Source organism: Scyliorhinus canicula, chromosome 4, assembly GCF_902713615.1.
Source record: "Scyliorhinus canicula chromosome 4, sScyCan1.1, whole genome shotgun sequence".
Classification (NCBI taxonomy): domain Eukaryota; kingdom Metazoa; phylum Chordata; class Chondrichthyes; order Carcharhiniformes; family Scyliorhinidae; genus Scyliorhinus; species Scyliorhinus canicula.
The window spans coordinates 54,685,507-54,700,040 of NC_052149.1; the positions used below are offsets into that span (position 1 = coordinate 54,685,507).

Here is a 14,534-nt window from a genome sequence, read left to right on the forward strand (position 1 = left end):
GGTATTGCTGTGGGCTGGTCAGGGGATGCTCTGTGCTGGGGAGGTATTGCTGTGTGCTGGGGAGGTATTGCTGTGTGCTGGACAGGGGTTGCTCTGTGCTGGGGAGGTATTGCTGTGTGCTGGGGAGGTATTGCTGTGGGCTGGTCAGGGGATGCTCTGTGCTGGGGAGGTATTGCTGTGTGCTGGACAGGGGTTGCTCTGTGCTGGGGAGGTATTGCTCTGTGCTGGCAACGTTCCCAGTCTCGGCCCGGGTTCCAGAACCAGTTGACAGCTGCGTCACGTGGAGAGACAGCCGTAAACGCGACGTTTATTTCCCTTCACGACAGCGTGACAAGCAAATTTACTGAACGACCGTGCCGTAAAACGACGAGGAAAAGCTCATTCTTACTGGGGGTATTAGCGAATCGTTTGTTTCCTTTAACATATAGTAGAACCTAAATTTAATTTGTGCCGTTCTGGCCGGTAGCTGCAGACTGAAGGCAAAGCCGGGAAAGGCTGTTAAAGTGTGGGGTTAGTTTTGAGAAGTGGCCAGGGGAAGGTTGGTGAGAGGCCAGCTCCCTCCCTCCCTCAGCAGCCCCGCACAGTTAAAGAAGCAGCAGAATGGCGGCCATGGATCGAGAGATGATTCTTGCCGACTTTCAGGTGCATTCGGTGTTTTCACAGATTTTTCTCACGTCTTGTTTAACGAACTGTGGCCGAAGGAGAAACTTTACTGCCTGTTTTGTGTGAAATGGCGGATGTGTTGGACCAGCAACCTGGTTGTCATGTAAATAATTGCCCACATGTTGCAGGTCTGAAATGTAGCTGACCCCATTCTTTGCCAAACATGCATCTTTAAACACGTTATATATAACTGATTATACTTCCAATGGTGCGAGTTGGTGGGACATTTGTTTGTCGCAAGGGATGCAGCAGCCCAGTCATCACAAAATGCAAAGGCAACAGACGCTCCTCATGCAGTTTATCACTTGACGTGAATGTACAGAACTGTTTTTTTTGTGTGGGGTTGGAGGTCCTGTTGTATTCTGTGGAATTTTTAAATAGGTGTAGACAAAATGGTCTAAGTACAGGTGATGTTTAACTCAATATAATTAACCAGTTTATGTAGATCGTCCATTGAAGTAGTTCCATCTTCAATCCATGTAACCTATATTAAATGTCTTGGGCAATTGTCATGTTGATGTTTGAATTAATTTTTAGTGTTTTATGAGTTAAGTCAATTCTGATGGGTGAAATGTTTGTAGCAAATACAGAATATTCAGTGTAAACTAAAGGTTGAGTGTCACAAAATCATAAATCTATTTGGGTACAGGGCTTTGGGATTATCTGTCAAAATGCAGGTACTGCTACTTTAATGTTAAATATTTGACAAGCTGTTTAAATGAGAAACTGCAACTGTAGAACAGCAACTGAATCGGTAGACTGCATCAAATGAAGTGATGACTAATTTACAATATTTCTGGTCCTGATAATTTTGCTAATTCCTGTTTTTAATCAGAGGATCAACATTTGCAATACTGATAAGTTGATATTCAGGCAGAAAAGTCTTAATGTTTTGAAGGGGTGGGAATATGAAATTTATGATCAGTTTCTTTCCATGGCTACAATTTAATTTTAGTAGCCATTTATTATAGTGTTAAAGAAGCGTACAGTACTAAAAGCCTTTTGGCCTATTATGTCTGTGCTAGCTATTTGCTCATGATTGCTCTGGGAAGAGCTATTCCCAATATCTGATGGTACAAGGGCTAGGGGTCACAGATTTAAGATTTGGGGCAAGAAATACCAGGAGGATGAGAGGAACAACTTTTTAATGCAGGAAGTGGTAATGATCTGGAACTTGATGCCCATAGAGATGATCGGTGATTCCAAACATAAATAGGCACCCGAGGGAAATAATTTTGACGGAGTTAGAGTGGGGAACAGAACTGACTGTTTTGCTTCACAGAGAGCCTATATGGACTCATTGAGCCGAATAGCTGCCTCCAATATCATTATGACTGATATTAATGATGGAGAAAAAGCTGGTGAAAATACAAATTGGAGCAAGATGTTCCCCCAGGTGTTGAGAGGAAGAGGAAATGCTCCCTCTGGTGCTCATCTTTTAAAGCTTTGTTGGCAGCCTGGATTCCATGCCAATTATCTTGCAGCTACATGGAATCAGAGCAGGTTTCTTCTTGAGGGCAGGTGTAAATTGTTCTGCTGAACTTTTAGTTTATTATTAAGTAGCTTAGTATTACCCACTTCAAATATGGAGCTATGTCATGGTTTTGAGGACCTAGTAAATAGGGTCCATGGTTTGATATGTTTGATATGGATACATTCATCAGTTATACCAAAAGCAGCCTAATCTGTGATCCCATGATGACTCGGTCGGTAAGTATAATGTTTGTGCCCACAGTCATGCAGACCAGGGAGGTCCTCGGTGTTCAGTCTTTGATCTATGCTCATAGGGGAAAGGATCAGGATAGGACAGGACAGAAGTATGCAGATGACATCAGAGGAAGCAGCAACATTGTTGAGAGCAGTGACATCAATGGTGACATCGAGAGGTTGAATGCCTTGTTAAGAGGAAGAAGGATACTTATGTAAGGCTGAGGAAACAAGGTTCAGACAGGGCCCTTGAGGGATACAAGATAGCCAGGAGGGAACTGAAGAAAGGGATTAGGAGAGCTACGAGAGGGCATGAAAAATCTTTGGCGGGTAGGATCAAGGAAAACCCCAAGACCTTTTACACATATATGTGAGAAATATGAGAATGACTAGAGCGAGGGTAGGTCCGATCAAGGACAGTAGTGGGAGATTGTGTATTGAGTCTGAAGAGATAGGAGTGGTCTTGAACGAGTACTTTTCTTCAGTATTTACGAATGAGAGGGGCCATATTGTTGGAGAGGACAGTGTGAAACAGATTGGTAAGCTCAAGGAGATACTTGTTAGGAAGGAAGATGGGTTGGGCATTTTGAAAAACTTGAGGATAGACAAGTCCCCCGGGACTGACAGGATATATCCAAGGATTCTATGGGAAGCAAGAGATGAAATTGCAGAGCCGTTGGCAATGATCTATTCGTCCTCACTGTCAATAGGGATGATACCAGGGGATTGGAGAGTGGCGAATGTCGTGCCCCTGTTCAAAAAAGGGAATAGGGATAACCCTGGGAATTACAGGCCAGTTAGTCTGTCTTCGGTGGTAGACAAAGTAATGGTACTGAGGGATAGGATTTCTGAGCATCTGGAAAAACACTGCTTGATTAGGGATAGTGAGCACGGATTTGTCTTTCCTCACAAGTCTTATTGAATTCTTTGAGGAGGTGACCAAGCACGTGGATGAAGGTAAAGCAGTGGATGTAGTGTACATGGATTTTAGTAAGGTATTTGATAAGGTTCCCCATGGTAGGCTTATGCAGAAAGTAAGGAGGCATGGGATAGTGGGAAATTTGGCCAGTTGGATAATGAACTGGCTAACTGATAGAAGTCAGAGAATGGTGGTGGATGGCAAATATTCAGCCTGGAGCCCAGTTACCAGTGGCATACCGCAGGGATCAGTTCTGGGTCCTCTGCTGTTTGTGATATTCATTAATGACTTGGATGAAGGAGTTGAAGGGTGGGTCAGTAAATTTGCAGATGATACGAAGATTGGTGGTGTTGTGGATAGTGAGGAGGGCTGTTATCGGCTGCAAAGAGACATAGATAGGATTCTGAGCTGAGCTGAGAAGTGGCAGATGGAGTTTAACCCTGAAAAGTGTGAGGTTGTCCATTTTGGAAGGACAAATATGAATGCGGAAAACAGGGTTAACAGTAGGGTTCTTGGCAATGTGGAGGAGCAGAGAGATCTTGTGGTCTATGTTCATAGATCGTTGAAAGTTGCCACTCAAGTGGATAGAGCTGTGAAGAAGGCCTATGGTGTGCTAGCGTTCATTAGCAGAGGGATTGAATTTAAGAGCCGTGAGGTGATGATGCAGCTGTACAAAACCTTGGTCAGGCCACATTTGGAGTACTGTGTGCAGTTCTGGTCACCTCATTTTAGGAAGGATGTGGAAGCTTTGGAAAAGGTGCAAAGGAGATTTACCAGGATGTTGCCTGGAATGGAGAGTAGGTCTTACGAGGAAAGGTTGAGGGTGCTAGGCCTTTTCTCATTAGAACGGAGAAGGATGAGGGACGACTTGAATGAAAAAAATGAAATGAAAATTGCTTATTGTCACGAGTAGGCTTCAATGAAGTTACTGTGAAAAGCCCCTAGTCGCCACATTCCGGCGTCTGTTCAGGGAGGCTGGTACGGGAATTGAACCGAGCTGCTGGCCTGCCTTGGTCTGCTTTAAAAGCCAACGATTTAGCCCAGTGTGCTAAACCAGCCCCTATTAGATAGAGGTTTATAAGATGATCAGGGGAATAGATAGACAGTCAAAGACTTTGCCTGGGTGGAACAAACCATTACAAGGGGACATAGATTTAAGGTGAATGGTGGCACATATAGGGGGGGGTGTCAGAGGTAGGTTCTTTACCCAGAGAGTAATGGGGGCATGGAATGCACTGCCTGTGGAAGTAGTTGAGTCGGAAACATTAGGGACCTTCAAGCGGCTATTGGATAGGTACATGGATTATGGTAGAATGATGGGGTGTAGATTAATTTGTTCTGTATCTAGGACAAAAGTTCGGCACAACATCGTGGGCCAAAGGGCCTGTTCTGTGCTGTATTTCTCTATATTCTATCAGGATGGTAAGCTTCAGAGAAGTGGCTAGGGAAAGGGAATTGTTTAAGGAGAAGAAGGGCCAGGATAGTGATTGGAAGGAGGAACAAAGGTGAAAGCAGAGGGCCTGGGAAAAGGAACCCGAATCTTGCAGCATGCAAAGGAGGCTTTTGGTCTGTCGTATCTGTGCCAACCCTTTTTGAAATTTGCATCATCTTGGTATTTGTATGGTGCCTTTCAGTAATAAAATGCCCCAAGGCACTTCAGTCATTCTAAAACAAAATTTGACACTGAGCATCATAAGGAGATATTAGGGCAGATGTCCCAAAGCTTAGTTAAATAGGTAAAATTTAAAGGAGTTTTTTTTTCAAAAGGAGGAAAGCAAATTAGAGGTGCAGATGTTTAGGTAGCGCATTCCAGAGCTTAAGGCCTCGGCAGCTGAAGCACGGCCACCAGTATTTAATCCCATAACTCTGCATATTAGTCCTCTTCAGGTACATGTCCTTTTGAACCTCCTATGGAATCTGCTTCCACCATCCTCGCAGGTATTTTCAGATCTTCCTAGCCCTCTGCATGGGATGAGAAAAATCATTTCTCTCTCTCTATTTTGTCAATTGATGTAAATGTGTGACCTCTGGTTACTAACCCACTTGCTAGATGAAACAGTTTCTCCCGCTATCAAAATGCTTTCTAATGTTGAATATCTATGTTACATCTCACATTAATAATCCCACCTTCTGCAAGAACTTTACCTAACTGGGGAGGCAGTTGCATAGTGGTATTGTCTATGGACGAGTAATTCAGAGACTCGGGTGAATGCTCTGGAGATCAAGATTCAAATCCCACCACTGCAGATACAGGAGTGATGTGTGGAAAATACTCAGTGCAAGGACACTGGAAGAGTTTTGAATTACCTCATATTTACTGAGGGTATAATGTGGGAGGTTGACCAGGAGTACATCGGAAGTCATGTTGAGGCAACCGAGGCTTGATGAGGATTTCAGCAGCAAATAAGTTGAAGCAGGGGAAGTTAGGCAGGTGTGGAAATTTCTCTTGGGGCCAAATATGACACCCAAGTTGTGAATCGTTTGGTTCAGCCTCAGTTGTTAGGGAGAAGGATGTAGACTTGTTAAAGAAAGAAAAATAATTTATGGGTTGTGGGCATCGCTGGTTAGGCCAGCATTTATTGCCCATCCCTAGTTTCCCTTCAGAAGGTGGTGGTGAGTTGCTTCTTGAACCGCTGTAGTCCTTCAGGTGTTAGAGAGGGAGTTCCAGGATGTTGCCTCAGTGACAGTGAAGGAGCGGCAATATATTTCCAAGTCAGGGTGGCGAGTGACTTGGAGGGGAACCATCCAGGTGGTGAGGTTCCCAGGTATCTGCTGCTCTTGTCCTTCTAGATGGTAATGGTTGTGGGGAGTGAGACCAATGGCTTCAGTCTAATGGAACAACGCTCTGCTCACCCAATACTGGATTTCGAGATGGGGCGTTCTGCTAATTTATTGGCAGTAGAGAAGTAGTGGTGAGGTAAAGCTGGGTGTTGTCAGGGTACATGTGAAAGCTGACACTGTTTTTGAATGTCGCTGAGGGACAGCATGTAGATGAAAAGTGGGATGTGCCTGAGTATAGACTTTCTGTGGCACCAGAACAGTGCGGGAGTGAGAGGAGAGGCGTTGCAATTGGTACTCCATTCATGATTAGATAATTAAGAATAGAATAAAACACCATCAAAGCTTATTTCCTGATTAGTTATACAAAGATTGTATTGCAGAACATTATTATGCGTGGTACCTCATTGCATAGTAGCATACAGATTGACTCCTCGGTTTAATTTTATCACCCTTGTGTTCCAGTTTGGACTGTGATTTGGTGCTCCACAGCACCACCTTGCTGTCCTTCATAGGATCACCAATTGAAATCAATCCTTTATTATTTATTTTGCTAAACATAGACTAAATATTGTGGAGTAGATTTTCAACTCAAGGTTTGACCGCAAAACTGTATATTGGGCAGCCAATCTGCTGTACCCGTTTTGCACTTTGGCAGCAGGTTCAAGTTCTATTAGATGTGTGAGTGTCTGATTATTTTCTCCAGTGTCACTTATGCTGAGATGCATGATAAACCCTTTCAAGACAACCAGGAAGTTGTACGATGTAATGCAATGTGCTATCAGGACTAGTGATTTACAGTAACAGAAAATGTTAGTTTTAATTGCATGGGCATTCCAGGATCTTGCTGGTGGTGTGAGTCAGTGGAAATCATTTCCCAAAGCATTGTCTGTATATTTAAAAAAGTGACCTTTCTTTTATAATAGTAGTTGAGCAACTCTGGCATTGCTTAAAATAAATTGGAGGGTGCTCTGTGTTTTATAACAGTAACTGGCATGGGCCACTGTGATTAAATATTAATTCAATTTTTAACAAATGATCTTGTTTTTTTTTCTGCTGCTTTGGGGTTTGAATTACACAACTATGTTAATTTATTTTGTGACCGCTATAAACACGTGGCTTTATTTTGTGTATGAATTTAAGAAACCGATATGAAGCAAAAGGATGTGCAGGATGCAATAGCTGCATCTGGTTAAATTATTTGGACAAGTTGCAGAAACTTAGATTTTATTCCCTTAAATTGGAATGGGTGACCAAATGCTATGTTAAACCCTAGTCCACACACGGTGGAGCCCATGCTCTTTGCTCTCCACCACCTTTTTTTAATTTTAAGTTCAAAAGATGCATCATGTTACAAGATGTAGATTGGTAAATCAAGTTGTGCAATCCAAAGTTATATAGTTTGTAAGTATCTCTCACATTTGCTAACGTTTATAAATGTTTTCCCTGTTAAACAATACTTTTTGTCTTTTCTAGGCATGCACAGGAATTGAAAATATTGATGAGGCTATTACGTTGCTCGAACAGAATAATTGGGATTTAGTGGTAAGTACCTGATGGCAATTGTGAAACTAATAATTTTAAATTGGAGAATAATTTCAGGAAGCCTTTCAATAATTTGTGACATTCTTGAAAAAATGTGAAATGCATAACAACTAATTTGCTGCACCATTCAACTTCTGAAGAACAAAGGAATTCTGAATTATAGTAAGATTGGATTGTTGCTGAAGCATGACATGCAGCGGTTTCTGGTGGCACAACATAAATCACTTTTGATTCATCTGCATCCATCCCATTTCTCATTCACATGATGGCCCTCGGTGGCATCATCTGAAAACACAACTTCCAACTGCACAAATACAATGCTTCACAAGATGTCTCAACCTCTCCACCATCTATGATTTGTCATCCTGCTCATCCAACATCCAGTATTGGATGTATAGAGATTTGCTCCACTTACGTATTGGGAAGATTGAGGACGCCACAGTGGTTAGCACTGCTGCCTACTGCACCGAGGACCCGGGTTCAATCCTAGCCCCAGGTCACTGTCTGTGTGGAGTTTGCACATTCTCCCCGTGTCTGTATGGGTTTCACCCCCACAACCCAAATATGTGCAGGTTAGATGGATTGGCCACGCTAAATTGCCCCTTAATTGGAAAAAAATAATTGGATACTCTAAAATGTTTTTAAAAAAATTATTAGTAAGATCAAAGCCATGCCTTCTGTCACTGCCTCAAATGTCATTACCTAGCCACCGTTTCTATCCATCTACCTGACTACTATCTGAGGCTAAACCAGGCTGTTTGCAATGGGTGGCACGGTAGCACAGTGGTTATCACTGCTGCTTCACAGCGCCAGGGTCCCAGGTTCGATTCTCGACTTGGGTCACTGTCTGTGTGGAGTCTGCACGTTCTTCCTGTATCTGCGTGGGTTTGCTCCGGTTTCTTCCCACAATTCCTGAAAGACGTACTTAGGTACTTTGGACATTCTGAATTCTCCCTGTGTACCAAAACAGGTGCCGAAGTGTGGCGACTAGGGGCTTTTCACAGTAACTTCATTGCAGTGTTAATAATATCACCTGTGTTTACCCCTGCCTCAGCCCATGTGCTAAAAATCTCAACCAGGCCATTGTTACCTCCAGATTTGACTCTTCGTGCACTCCTAGATGACCTTCCACCCTTCATGAAGTTGAGCTCATGCAAAGTTCTGCTACCTGTATCCAGGGATGAGATTTTCTACTGTTTGGTGGAATTCTGACTGACTGAGTTCTGCTGTTTTAAGTTTGTTTTCCAACCTCTGCCTCCTCTAGGCCGCTACTACCTCCAACATAGCCAAAGCTGGGAGAAGAGAGTTTCAGCCTGGAAAATCTCCGCCAGTAACGAGGCTGGGAGAGGATCTGGAGGGGCCGCCATTTCCTTACCTGTTTTTGATTTTGCTGGCTACTGGTGTCTGGGGTGACGTTAATTTGCAAGAGAATTTATTTTTATCAAAATAGTTTACTAAACACTTCCATAGTCCTTTCCTTTGCTTTGCATGTGCCTAATGTGGCAATATCATGTTCTGTTTTTAGTATGGACTTCATCCTGCATGACATGCAGTAACTGCATTGAGTGCTGTAATGCTGAGGCCATTTCGGTTTCATAATTTCATAGAATTTACACTGCAGAAGGAGCCCATTTAGCCCATCGAGTCTGCACCGGCCCTTGGAAAGAGCACCCCACTTAAGCCCACACTTCCAACTTATCCCCGTAACCCAGTAACCCCACCTAACATTTTTTTGGGACACTAAGGGTAATTTACCTTAGCCAATCCACCTAACCTGCACATCTTTGGACTGTGGGAGGAAACCGGAGGAAACCCACGCAGACACTGGGAGAACATGCAGACTCCACACAGACAGTGACCCAAGCTGGGAATCTAACCTGGGACCCTGGAGCTGTGAAGCAACTGTGCTAACCACTGTGCTGCCGTGGTTATTTGATACAAATGTATTGGGCCACTCTTGACAAAAGATAAAGGGAAAACTAATATTTCTGCCCACTTGAAGTTTAATAATTCTACCTATCTGAAGTCGCCTAGAATCATTTGCATTTCGCTACAGGTTATAAATGCTATAATTGCATATTTCCTTGTTGCGCAAACATTTTCAGCTTGGTTCTAAGTTCTGGAATTTCCTTCCTCTGCACCTTTCAAGATGCACCTTAAAATCTACATCTTTGACTAAGCTTTAAACACTTTTCCTAATATGTTCTTATGTGGCTCAGTTTCACATTTTTGTATGGTTACACTCTTGTGGAGTGCCTTGGGGTTCTTTACCATGTTAAAGGTACAGTGTAAGTGCAGATTGTTGCTGATGGTGTGGTGGTAGATTTGGTTAGTGTTTTTCTGATGGTCTACCTTATTACTGCTGGTACAGGTATTCATATGTTTTGATGTTTACAACCCGGCCATTGGGTGGAAAAGGTTGTTCCTATATTCTCATTTAATCCATCTTAATTTCCATTGACAAGTGGTGCCTCACAGCCAAGTCTGATCCTACCCTTCCACACGCTTGTGTGCTCTCTTTTTCTCCTCCAGAGCCCAGTGGCATTGAGAACAATTGTAAAGCCTCTTACATAATCCCACCTAAACTTGTCCAATTCAACACATATCTGAACCCACCTTGTTGAGGTTGACATTACATAACTCTGGCAAAATGTTTTTGAATAAGAAATTTTGCATTTCAGTATCCAGCACCTCCCGCACAGCAATATGACCAGGCTTTCTTTGGAACAGAACTTATTTTGCCTATCCTTGAGTACATTATTCATTGTGCATATTATGTTCATGACATGCTTGTAATCTATCTGGGACTGCTAATATCTTTGTGTCATGGAATTATATGCTTGAAACATGCGCTGTGTACCTAAGATCATTTCATTTTGAGTCCAGTGGCTGAAAGTGAGCAAATAAATTAATGGGTAATGCAAAAATGAATTCAAAAGCCTTTTGCCTACATTGAAATTATAGAAAGGTGGGGCTGATCAGAGACCAAAAAAAGATACCTTTGTGGAAGCAGAGGATGTGGCTGAGGTACTAAATAAATACTTGACATCCTGTCTTCATTAGAGAAGAGGATTCTGTCAGTGTCGCAGCAGCAGTGATATTAGGATAAAAACAGATTAAACAAATGTAAAAGATTAAACAAAAGTATTGCCTGCCACTGAAGTAGAAAAATAATCTGGATTGGGTGGAATGTATCCTTAGCTATTGAGGGAGGTAAGAGTTCCAGTTCCAGAAGTGTTAAGCACAGTCTTCCTTGGAGAATGGGGTGGTGCCAGACAACAAGAGTATTGGAAATGCTATATCTCTATAATAAAAGGGGAAAGTGATAAACTTACTGATTACAGGTCAGTCTTTAAATTTTTTTATTCATTATGCAATGTGGGCGCCACTGCTTAGGTCAGCATTTATTGCCCATCCCTCAGTTGCCCTTCAGAAGGTGGTGGTGAGTTGCCGCCTTGAACCGCTGCAGTCTGAGGTATAGGTATACCCACAGTGCTGTTAGGGAGGAAGTTCCAGGATTTTGACCCAGCGACAGTGAAGGAACTGCGATATATTTCCAAGTCAGGATGGTGAGTGACTTGGAAGGGAATCTCCACATGGTGGAGTTCCCAGCTATCTGTTGTTCTTGTCATCCTAGATGATAGTGGTTGTGGGTTTGGAAGGTGCTGCCTAAGGAACCTTGGCGTGTTCCTGCATCTGGTAGATGGTACACACAGCTGCCACTGTTCGGTGGTGAAAGATTGAATGTTTGTGGAAGGGGTAGCAATCAAGCAGGTTGCTTTGAGCTTCTTGAGTGTTGTTGGAGTTGCATGCCTCGCAAGTGGAGAGTATTTCATTACTCTCCTGACTTGTGCCTTGTAGATGGCGGATAGGCTTTGTGGGGTCAGGAGGTGAGTTAATTGCTGTAGGATTCCTCGCCTTTGACCTGCTCTGGTAGCTACGGTATTAATATGGCTAGTCCAGTTCAGTTGCTGATCAATGGTAATCCCCCAGGATGTTGATTGCAATACCATTTCATGCCAACTGGCAATGGTTAGACATACTCTTGTAGGAGATGGTCATTGCCTGGCACTGTGTGACATAAATGTAACTTGCCACTTGTCAGCCCAAGCCTGGATATTGTCCAAGCCTTGCTGCATTTGGACATGGACTGTTTCATTGTCTGAGGAGTCGTGAATGGTGCTGAACATTGCGTAGTCCTCTGCAAACACCCTCGATTCTGACCTATTGGAAGGGGGGGCCATTAGTAAATTAGAGGAATATGGTTGGGCCTCTGACACTACCCTGAAGAACTCCCACAGTGATATCCTGGAGCTGAGATGATTGACCTCCAACCACTGCAACTATCTTCTTTTGTGCCAGATATGACTCCAATCAGCAGAGAGTTTGCCCCCAGATTCCCATTGACTCACAATTTTGCAAGGGCCATACTCAGTCAAATGCTGCCTTGATGTCAGGGGCAGTCGCTCTCACCTCCCCTCTGACATTCAGCTCTTTTGTCCATGTTTGAACCAGGCTGTAATGAGGTCAGGAGCTGAGTAATTCTGGCGGAACCCAAACTGAGCATCTGTGCAGCTTGATAGAATTGTCGATGACTGCCTCCATCACTTTGCTGATGATGGAGAATAGACCGACCGATAGGGCGGTAATTGGCTGGATTGGTTTTGTCCTTTTTCTTGTGTACAAAACATACCTGGGAAATTTTCCACATTGTCGGGTAGATGCCAGTGTTGTAGTTTATATTGGAACAGCTTGGCAAGGGTGTGGCAAGTTCTGGAGCAGACATCTTCAGGAATATTGTCAGAGCCCATAGCCGTTGCAGTGTCCAGTGCCTTCAGCTGTTTCTTGATATTACATGGTGTGAATTGTATTGGCTGAGCACTGGCATCTGTGATGCTGGGGACTTCCGGATCATCAACTCAGCACTTCTGGTTGAGGATTGTTGCGAATTTCAGCCTTGCCTTCTGCACACATGTGCTGGGCTCCTCCATCATTTGAGGATGAGGATATTTGTGAAGTCTCCTCTTCCAGTGAGTTGCTTAATTGTCCACCACCATTCATGGCTGGATGTGGCAGGACTGCAGAGCTTAGATCTGATGTGTTCATTGTGGAATCGCTGAGCTCTGTCTTGTACTCTCAGTTTATGCTGTTTGACACACAAGTAGTCCTGTGTTGTAGCTCCACCAGGTTGACACCTCATTTTTCTGTATGCCTGGTGTTGCCCCTGACATGCTCTCCAGCAGTCTTATTTGAACCAGGGTTGATCCCCTGGCTTGGTGGTAATGGTAGAGTGGGGGATGTGCTGGGCCATGAGGTTGCAGATTATGGTCGAGTACAATTCTGCTGCTGCTGATGGCCCACTGCGCCAGTTGTTAAATCTGTTCGAAATCTATCCCATTTAGCACAATGGTAGTGCCACGCAACAGGATGGAGGGTATCTTAAATCTGAAGATGGGATTTTGTCTCCACAAGGGCTATGCGATAGTCACTTCTACTGATACTGTCATGGACAGATGCATCTGCAACAGGCAGGTTGATGAGGATGAGGTCAAGTATGTTTTTCCCGATTGTTGGTTCCCTCTCCACCTGCTGCAGCCCCAGTCTAGCAGCTATATCATTTAGGACCCCGCCAGCCCGGTCTGTGGTGGTACTACCGAGCCACTCTTAGTGATGGACTTTGCAGTTCCCCCACCCAGAGTAAAATCTGCACCCTTGCCACCCTCGGTGCTTATTCTAAGTGATATTCAACATGGAGGAGTACTCATTCAGCAGCTGATGGTGGCCGGAGGAGGTTTCCTTGCCCATGTTTAACCTGAAGCCATGAGACATTGGGAGCCCGCAGATGTTGGTAAGAAGGACTTTGCAGGGTAGATGGGGCTGGGTTTGCCGTTGTTGTTTCCGGTGCCTGAGTTGATGTCCGGTAGTCTGTCTGGTTTCATTCAAATTTTTTTGAGTTTTTGTAGCGGCTGAATACAACTAAGTGGCTTGCTAGGCCATTCCACAGGACATTTAAGAGTCAATCACATTGCTGTGGGTCTGGAGTATAGGCCAGACCAGGTAAGGATGGCAGCTTAGTGTTCCGGATGGGTTTTTAACGACAGTCGACAATGTTCCATGGTCATCATTAGACTTTTAATTCCAGATATTTTATTCGAGATTAAATTCCACCACCTGCCGTGGTGGGATTTGCACCCGGGTCCCCGGATCATTACCCTGGGTCTCTGGATTACTAGACCAGCAATAATACCACCACACCACTGCCTAATCTTGGTGGGAAGACACTTTCTCCAGGCAACAGTTCATGACCAAATTAACTGTTGCTTGGACAGTTAGGGATTTATGGAAAGGCAGGCAATTGACTAACTTGAGAGTTTTTTTAAATGAAGTAATGGAAAGGGTTTGTGAGCATATTTCTGAAGAAGTTTGACAAAGTGCCACGCTGTAAACTTGTAAGCAGAATTAAAGCTTGTGGATTAAGGAACAGGTGACATTGATACAAAACTGGATTAAGGTCAGAACGTAGAGAGTATTGGTGAGCAATTGATTTTGGACTGGAACAAATTATATATTGCTGTTCCCTCGGGGTTGGAATTGCAGCTTTGTTGATTTATATTAGTGACCTGGGAATATAAAGCATAATTTTAAAGTTTGCAGTTGACAAGAAACTTGGAAATATAGTAAACTGTCTTGAGGGCATAATCTGGTGAAATAGGTGGGTGCAATGCAGATGAAATTCAACACATTTTAATAAGAATAGAATTTAAATGTGGGGTCCAGGAATAAAGAGCCTGGGGTGTTTGTACACACATCTTCAAAGGTGTGACAAGTTAGGGAAGATTGTTTTTTTTCCAAAAGGCATTCGAAATTCTGACTTCATTAATAGAGGTTTAGAGTATAAAAGCAACAAAATATGTTAAAACTT

At 43.4% G+C, this 14,534-nt stretch overlaps 1 protein-coding gene across 1 annotated transcript in view; it reads left to right on the forward strand.

Moving 5' to 3' along the window:
- Positions 1 to 344: 344 nt before the first annotated feature.
- Positions 345 to 14,534, forward strand: part of faf1 (Fas (TNFRSF6) associated factor 1) — a 490,861-nt gene continuing 476,671 nt past the window's right edge. The window contains exons 1-2 of the mRNA XM_038794284.1: positions 345 to 642; positions 7,544 to 7,612. Of these exons, the coding sequence (XP_038650212.1) occupies positions 601 to 642; positions 7,544 to 7,612 (111 nt within the window). The 5' untranslated portion in view covers positions 345 to 600. The remainder of the gene's footprint in view (positions 643 to 7,543; positions 7,613 to 14,534) is intronic.